At 30.4% G+C, this 9459-nt stretch overlaps 1 protein-coding gene across 1 annotated transcript in view; it reads left to right on the top strand.

Annotated features, from left to right (window-relative positions):
* LOC106475888 (ras-related protein Rab-5B-like) overlaps positions 1 to 9391 on the top strand; it is a 13882-nt gene extending 4491 nt beyond the window's left edge. The window contains exons 3-6 of the mRNA XM_013936564.2: positions 442 to 593; positions 1105 to 1227; positions 4078 to 4171; positions 6576 to 9391. Coding sequence (XP_013792018.1) covers positions 442 to 593; positions 1105 to 1227; positions 4078 to 4171; positions 6576 to 6694 — 488 coding nt within the window. The 3' untranslated portion in view covers positions 6695 to 9391. The remainder of the gene's footprint in view (positions 1 to 441; positions 594 to 1104; positions 1228 to 4077; positions 4172 to 6575) is intronic.
* Positions 9392 to 9459: the final 68 nt, after the last annotated feature.

Here is a 9459-nt window from a genome sequence, read left to right on the forward strand (position 1 = left end):
TATCTTGGCACCCCTATTTAAATTTGAAAAGTTAGAATACATGAATATATTTCTTCGGGGCAGTAGAGGTATGTATAACAGTAGATATAACTGATATAAAAAATATAAAAGATATTGTTGACCTAAGGTAAGGTTATTGCCATGGACATTAACAGCATTTGGAGTAGAAATCTAATGTTAAAGCTTTCACCTCTAATTTTCAATCAGTATAATAACAAGCTCTTTTCAAATATTTCATCATAATAGTTATCTCTTTTCACGTTTGATTTAAAAAAAACAAAAAACCTACTACCTAGACATTTTCGAATTATAAGTTCTTGATGAAATTGTATAAAATTTCTGAAATCGAAAACATAGTTATCTTGAAAACTATGACATTCAGCGAAAAGGATAAAAAATGAAATTTTTTGTATTTATTGAAGTTTTTATTATTTTTTTCAGCTGCTTTTTTGACACAGACAATGTGTGTAGATGACACAACAGTTAAGTTTGAGATTTGGGATACAGCAGGACAGGAACGGTATCACAGCCTGGCCCCCATGTACTACAGAGGGGCACAAGCAGCGGTTGTTGTTTATGACATCGTGAATCAAGTAAGGTTTGTTTCTTTACAGTTACCTTTATGTAAAAGTTTGAAATATTATGAAAGATGTTAGGAGTTGAAGCAGTATTTTCTTTCAAGTTAACAAGGACAGGTTTCTGTAATGACTTGAAAAAGGTTTACTTCACACAGTCCTCACATTTTTGTAATCACATTAATGTAAGTATTAAATGTATAGAGTTTCAAATGTTTAAATATTTATTTTCTTCGTAACATAGACTAAACTAATGTTAGATTAGGTTTAAAAATGATCGCCAAATTAAAGGGTTAAATTCACTCTTGAAATTTGTGTTGAAGGTGGATTTTGGCATGTTGTTTATATTCTGAAATTTCAAACACATGAAACATTTAAGGTTTAGTAATGTTGTCTCTCATAATTGTAAATGTTATAAATGGCTTTACCAAATAGTGTTGAATTTTTTTTAGGTTCTTATAAATTTGTAAAATTAATAGCCACCAACACAAACACTGATCTTACTCAAGTTTTCTATTTTAAATTTCAGGATACTTTCAGTAGAGCGAAAACTTGGGTTAAAGAACTACAACGCCAAGCCAGTCCAAATATTGTCATTGCATTAGCAGGAAATAAAGCAGACTTGGCTACTAAACGAGCAGTGGAATATGAGGTATGTGAAGCTATGTTTTAGTGTGTGTGTGTGTGTGTGTGTAATTCTTTGTAACAGTCTAAGATTTGTTTCTTTTAAGTTTGTTTTTTGTTCATATACATTTTAATTAATTCTAGTTCATAAGGCATCAAAATGAAAAGTGAAATTATTTTTAACAAAGATAATAGTTAAACATGTACAAAACAAAATACATTGTATTTCTTGCTTCGTAAGCTCATAAAGAAAAAAAAAAGTCCTTTAATAAGAGCAGAACTTCCGATGCCCTCAACACTGACGAAGGATATGAGATTTTGCTTCAGTCTTTAAGTTAGTGTGACTGCTTTGTAACCATCAAAGATTCCATACTACAACTTTTAACTCTCACTACAGGCTTGGCTGATTTGACTGAGTTCGTGACCCCAAATTTTACCTTAAGAGTTTACATACTATGACTTTTAATGTTTTGTGTATATTTATGAAGTTTCACAAGATTTTAATAAGAATTACAAAGCTTTTGTACACAAAAAGTCAGGTTTTACAAAAAAACCTTTATTAAAAATATTTCCATGAGTATATGGAGTAAAAGTTTTGACTGCTTCAAGTGCAAAGTGATTTTTACGTTAGGATTAAAAATACTTTTCTTCCTCTGCAAAATCTTAAATTTTATTTGCATAATCTCTAAAAACTCCTGAATAAATGTCAAATGGGTTTTTTTTCGGTAAATCTCTTGTATTTCCTCTTCCATAGCTCTATTTTGATTTGGTCAGTTTGACTGACCTTGTAAACACCATAAAAAAAAGAAAGAAATATATCTAAATAATCCTTTTTTTCTTTCTAAAATGACTGTAGATTGTAACAGAAAACTACAGTTGTTTGTCCTAAGTAGTTTAAAGCTCATAAAAGTCAATATTTCTTTTTAACTGTGTCTAACTAATAATCCCACCACACAAGCTGTAAATCACTTGGAGAACATGTAGGTAACATTACAGTATTGAATGACATAATGTGAAAAATTATTATTATTATTTTTCATTGTCTTATCTAACTTAATAAGTTTCTAATTTTTATGTTTTGGTTTTAAAGAATATACATAAAAAAAAACAAGAAATACAGTACTTACCTTTGACCTGTTGTATTTGGCTGTTGACTGCTGATGAAATTTAAGCCTACTTTTAATAATTATGGTACTAGTACACTAAATAATTATGCATAAATAATGCACCTAAGAATTCAGAATAATAACATGCAAAAACCAAACATTGTCCTATAACTATTATAATTTAACTGGTTTTCTAACTAAACCAAAAGAGGCTTAGATTAATTCCCTTTGCTGCTCAATCTAAACACCAGGAGATAAACTTTTAAATTGAAAACAAAATTGACAATACTCTGTACTGAAAAGAATGTAGTATTATATGCCTTTCAATAGATTGAAACTTTGCCTTTCTATTGATCATAAATAATATAAAATTTCAGAATTATTAGCAATTTGTGAAAGAGAGAGTGTGACAGGTGGGTGTGGCAAGTGGGTCTGATTTTCTAGTTTATGACTCCACAAGCAAATAAGATTGAAGGCTATAAAAAATGTTAGACTTTGCCTTAGTAATATCTGTATGTTAATGAGTAATTTACATTAACGTTTGTTCTCTAGGTCTTCCTCCTTCTCTGAAGTATGAAGACCTAGAGAACAAACGTTAACGATTTTCATACTTGTGAAGATATTTCTGTATGAAATTAAGAACTTGAAACTTGTATTAAAATCTTATTTATTATCTATGTTATGATGACAAGGTTATTTTTATACAATGATAATATAGTAGTTTAATTAAAATTTGAATGTGACTCTGTAAAAAGGTTGTGACGTGCACTTGGACCTACCCTTAACGAGAGAGTTAAGCTTCATTCCTTGAATGTTGACCATTCTAAAAACTGCTTGCAATGATGGATGTCAGGGGTACATTTCACAATACAGAATAGTACTTCATACTATTAATGTTCAAAATAATTGCATTAAAAATTTTTTTTCTTTTTTGTGATCACCTATATTGGCTCGTTATAGACTTTGGTGATTAGATGATGACGTGTTTTATCGTTTTTAAACCTATAAACGTGATTATTCTCTCACTGCAACTGGGATGTATATTTCCCAGTTGCAGTGGATGGGTTAAAGGATTAAATCTTGCCATAAAAAAAAATGTGTTGTGGATAGTATTATCAATTAATTTAATATTTGTTTTATTTCTCCTTGCAATTTATGTCTTAGTTTAGTTTATTCATTTGGTTAATTCTCGTTGAGTTATTTGCCCTTTTCACTTTCCGAATCACTTGCCAGCTCTTCTGTGCACACTTTATTTATAACAGTCTTCCAAATGAAAAGCTTGTACATGGATTTTGAGACGTGCCCATTAGGTCTTTATGGCCTTTGGTCTCCTATAGCCACAGGGATGCAGAAGCACTGACAATGGCCCTGCTTACAACAATGAACTGATAGACTACATGTAATATCTGTAACATTTAGTTACACTGAAATTTTGTCTCGGGTACTGTTTAAGACCAAACCATTATTTTGCTGATAAGTGCTCCCATTTCCCGCATGTCAAATTACGTAATATTCCTTGTAAATTAAATCTGGATTGTGTGTCAAAAAATGTTAAGTAAGTGAAGTTTAATATTACTTTATGGTGTTTATAGGAGTCTCAAGCATATGTAACTTGATGGTGTTTATAGGAGGCTCAAACATATGTAACTTTATGGTGTTTTTAGGAGTCTCAAACATATGTAACTTTATGGTGTTTTTAGGAGTCTCAAACATATGTAACTTTATGGTGTTTTTAGGAGTCTCAAGCATATGTAACTTTATGGTGTTTTTAGGAGGCTCAAGCATATGCTGAAGAAAATGGACTTCTTTTTATGGAGACATCTGCAAAAACGGCAGTGAATGTAAATGATGTTTTTCTGGCTATTGGTGAGTTTACATAACGTTGTTTACTTTTGTAAGGATCAATTATTATCAGTAAAAAAAAATTTTCTCATAAACTACAGAAAAAATTTATTAGGATACAATTTTGATAACTGAGGGTCCCTTGGTGGGACAGAAGTAAGTTCTGTGGCCTTTAAGTGCTAAAATCTGGGTTTGATTCCATAAAGTGGACACAGCAAATGCCCCAAGGTGGCTTTTCTATAAAACAAACAAAGAATGCCATGTGTACAGACTTGTAAAACCAGAATATATTCAGTATATTCATGACAAAAATTACACTCCTTGTATGTGGTTAACATGATATAGTACTTGTCAGTCAATGGTATTAATACATTAAGATAGCCTATATGCATTTTATGTATTAACAGAATATGTTCTAATTTGTTACTTGTGTTACTTAAATCCAGCCCATGCTGAGATGGCACATATTCCTCATGAATTTGATTAGACAAATTGAGACTAGAAAAAAATTTTTTTTTTGTACATTCCCCCTCAAAAGGTTAGTTGATACCTTGCCATCAGCATTTACGAATCAATTTTGTTTTTATGATTTTCAAGTTATTTTACAGACTTTTTAATTGTGAAGAAATTAGGTTTTGATTTGTTGTTATTGTCCTTTGGAATATATCGGATTGGGTTATTTTCATAAGAAAGTCATCACGTTTGAGCTTCATCCTCTCAAATATTGTAGGTCAAAATCATTAAATGTTTAAATTTTAAAAAATCAAGTCTTTGAATCTTGTGGTCTTAATTAAATATGACAAATATATATAATCTAGCCCTGTAAATCTGTTAAAATATTATATGAATCTTTAGTTATTCTGAGCCATTTTCACTGAACGTATGGAAAGATGTTTAAGTCTATATAATTTTCCAAATATAATTAACTATATTTTTACAGTTTTGTTTGTGAACAAGGTATTGCAAAATTAGATTTTTTTATATTGTGAAAAAAAGGAACTTTTAAATCATTTTTTTTGTTTACATATTATAATTAAGCATGTAAGTAATAGATTAAATTTTGTTAAAAGGGATGTAATATTAGAAAAGTGTAACAGCACATTGTTTGATGTCTGCTTTGATTGTGTGTGTGTGTAAAGACTTGTTGTTAGAGCATTTGTAACATTTCTCTTTATTTGAAAATTCAAACTTTTTTTGTTCTGTGTTAAACATGATAAATGGTAAATGTGTTTACTAATTTTTAAAAATAGTTATATGTCATAGTGTGGGCTAGAACTGCTAGAACATGAACCAATTAGTGACTAAAGAAAATTTATTGTTACTCTCTCGGTGCTCATTAATAATCTTTAATTGAAGCCTTGAAATATACAGCATTTCTCATTAGACTTCAACTCATTAAATCCCAAATGTACACGCAAGAATTAAAGTTGTGATTCACCAAACTCAAAAATAGTTCACGGTGGGCAGAGCATAAATAGTTCGTAGTATAGCCTTGCGTTTTTCAATAAAGAGACAAGCAAACATTGCATACAAAAGAAGTTTTAAATTGTAACTTACAAAACTATGTACTTGGGCAGAGCATAAATAGTTCGTAGTATAGCCTTGCATTTTTCAATAAAGAGACAAGCAAACACTGCATACAAAAGAAGTTTTAAATTGTAACTTACAAAACTATGTACTTGGGCAGAGCATAAATAGTTTGAAGTGTAGCCTTGCGTTTTTCAATAAAGAGACAAGCAAACACTGCATACAAAAGAAGTTTTAAATTGTAACTTACAAAACTATGTACTTGGGCAGAGAATAAATAGTTCGTAGTATAGCCTTGCATTTTTCAATAAAGAGACAAGCAAACACTGCATACAAAAGAAGTTTTAAATTGTAACTTACAAAACTATGTACTTGGGCAGAGCATAAATAGTTTGTAGTATAGCCTTGCATTTTTCAATAAAGAGACAAGCAAACATTGCATACAAAAGAAGTTTTAAATTGTAACTTACAAAACTATGTACTTGGGCAGAGCATAAATAGTTTGAAGTGTAGCCTTGCATTTTTCAATAAAGAGACAAGCAAACATTGCATACAAAAGAAGTTTTAAATTGTAACTTACAAAACTATTTCCTTGATAGTTTAAACAAAAACTATTATAGCACTAAAGTACTTAAAGGTTTAATTATAAAATGTAAACAAAACCTTTGTGATGGTTTGAAAGTTTCTTTTTTCAGAATAAAACAATTGGATTTTTCAATACTTTGTTCAAAAACAGATCTGTAAGAATATAGTTGATTATGATGGGACAATTATACATACTCTCATCCATATCAAAATAAACAAGTTGTTTAAAAGAAAGTAATTATTAAGGTTCTCATAATGTTTATTACTTTATGGTAATTACCTTAGTGTTATCTTATGTTTCTGTCAATTCTTACAGCTAAGAAACTACCTAAAAATGAACATTCGGTCACTGGTGGAGTGGGTTCAGGGCAAGGAAGGCAGGGAATTGAATTGAGGGAAAATCAACAACAGTTCAACAGTGGATGTTGCAAATGATGAGAGGAGCTGTATCACTTGGGACCCAAAAAATTTTGACAGATGTAATCTATGTTGGAATAATGTGTAGATACAGGTTCCATCTTGGAAAATATGAGGTTCTCAAAAATCGAACTGCAGCACATTATTTCTTTGCATACAAATCAACAAAAATGGATTATCACAAAGAATTCTAATGTGAAATTCTGTCCATTCATCCTTAGCTATAAAGATATAAGAATTAAAATTGTTAGCCTCAGTGAATTATGACAATTAGAACAAAAAAAAAATGTAAGCAAGAATTTATTTAAAAAAAAAGGTTCCTTGGAATTTCTTTTGTAACAGATTGTTTGATTGAATTTAGTATATTGTTTCATTACTGGATATTGAAACTCTTTATTGGACTTTTCATAAACTAAATAAATATTAAAAAAAAGGAAGCAAAAAGTGATTGGTTATTTGTAAGCATCTGTTATTTGTTAGTTTGCTGTATATATATAATAAGCTATTCAAGTATAAATACCTGTCATATGCTAAGTTTTGGTATTTATTAGTTAGCTTACCTCGATGAATGTAGTAATAAAATTGCAAACATTTTGTGCAGACGTCAAAAATACAAAGTTGGCCCAGTGTTTTGAATCATTACATGTTAGGCTTCTGTGTCAATTTTTTTTTGTATTATATTTAAAACAGTGCATTTGGATTTTCTAATATAAAAAAAAAAAGTGCTGAACACATTTTTTGTTGATTAGCCTAATCAACCACTCCTGATGTATTGTATCCTCAGATGTACCACAGAATTCTTTCACTTGCTGTAGACAATTGTTTGTTCAACATAATTTGAGTTTGCCAATCATAATGATTAATACATGGTACACTATTAAACTGTTATTAAAATATTAGAATTGTGTATATTAGTGTAAATTAATGGTTGTAATGAACTTTTCTTTAGGTGTAGATGTGTTAACACGACACACTTATCATTCCAAACATCTCAAAGTTTGAATAAATCATTTTCCGTGACCCATCTTCAATTATCTCGTGTATCTACTTTTCTCTAAGTTCTAGTTATGCTTAAGCCTGTCTTCATCAGAGCCACTTTTTTTGTCAGTTTGTACGTAAAAGAACCACCAACCTCTATTCGTTATTTCCAGATACTCGATCAGTGTATCGTCTGTAGTTAAAATGTAAATAGTATTCTGCATGCATTGTTATACCATTTCCGTGAATGCAGTCCAGCTTATACCTTTTGTATAGAATACTACATAATAGGATTTTGTTGATGACTTCTGTAAAACTATGTAACCAGAAAATTTTCGTTTATTATCATAGTAGAACCAGTGTTTATGCATCATTTTAGAACATACAAAGTATTCATTGTTCTGTGTTGTCATGTGTTTAGTTTTGCAGTTGTAGTTGGTTTGGACTAAATTGATATATATATATATATTGGTATTTCAAATATATTAATGAATCAGAATTTGTCTAACAAAAATGTGTTTTGAAAAATAAAACTTCAATGCTAAAAACATCAGGTGACAAGTTTTGAACACAAGTATTTGGAGAACACTGCAACCACTGTTTCTGGTTGCATGATGTATTAAGCAAACCAAGAGAAACTGTGTAAAAATCATTTCCTTTTCTGTTTTATTTTGACAGTTGCAACATTAACGATAAAAAGTTTATATTATTCTAAAAATATGCTTAAAAAATCAACAGAAAACAAGCTTAAAAACATGCTTTTTTGTAAAGCTAAGTTGAGTGTGGTTATTTTAAACTATTTTTGTATTATAAAATGATTATCTCATCCTTATTTACTTGTTCTGAGTGGATCTCATCAATGTACCTATTGTCTTTGTCGATTATGACACAAGTTAGTTGTGGCTTACAGCAGAAAGGAAGTTATAGAAATATATTATATGGGAATGGTTTAGTGGTGGCTTACAGAAGTAAGAAGGTATAGAAATGAATTAGTTGCAGCTGTAATAGTTTCTGAAATAATTTTATAGATATTTTACTAGACGTTTCACTGTGTTGTATTACCTTTCTTAACTTTGAAACATCGTTTAATATAAACAATTAAGATACATAAGCTGACATACTGGGTCCTCTAATGTTCAACACAAGATACATAAACTGACATACTGGGTCCTCTGATGCTTAACACAAGATACATAAGCTGACATACTGGGTTCTCTGATGTTCAACAAGATACATAAACTGACATACTAGGTCCTCTAATGCTCAACACAAGATACATAAACTGACATACTGGTTCCTCTAATGTTCAACATAAGATACATAAACTGACATACTGGGTCCTCTGATGCTCAACACAAGATACATAGTCTGACATACTGGGTCCTTTAATGTTCAACACAAGATACATAAACTGACATACTGGGTCCTTTAATGTTCAACACAAGATACATAGTCTGACATACTGGGTCCTCTGATGTTCAACACAAGATACATAAACTGACATACCGGGTCCTCTGATGTTTAACACAAGATACATAAACTGACATACTGGGTCCTTTAATGTTCAACACAAGATACATAGTCTGACATACTGGGTCCTCTGATGTTCAACACAAGATACATAAACTGACATACTGGGTCTCTGATGTTTAACACAAGATACATAAACTGACATACTGGGTCCTTTAATGTTCAACACAAGATACATAGTCTGACATACTGGGTCCTCTGATGTTTAACACAAGATACATAAACTGACATACTGGGTCCTTTAATGTTCAACACAAGATACATAATCTGACATA

This window comes from Limulus polyphemus, unplaced genomic scaffold, assembly GCF_000517525.1.
Source record: "Limulus polyphemus unplaced genomic scaffold, Limulus_polyphemus-2.1.2 Scaffold9362, whole genome shotgun sequence".
Classification (NCBI taxonomy): domain Eukaryota; kingdom Metazoa; phylum Arthropoda; class Merostomata; order Xiphosura; family Limulidae; genus Limulus; species Limulus polyphemus.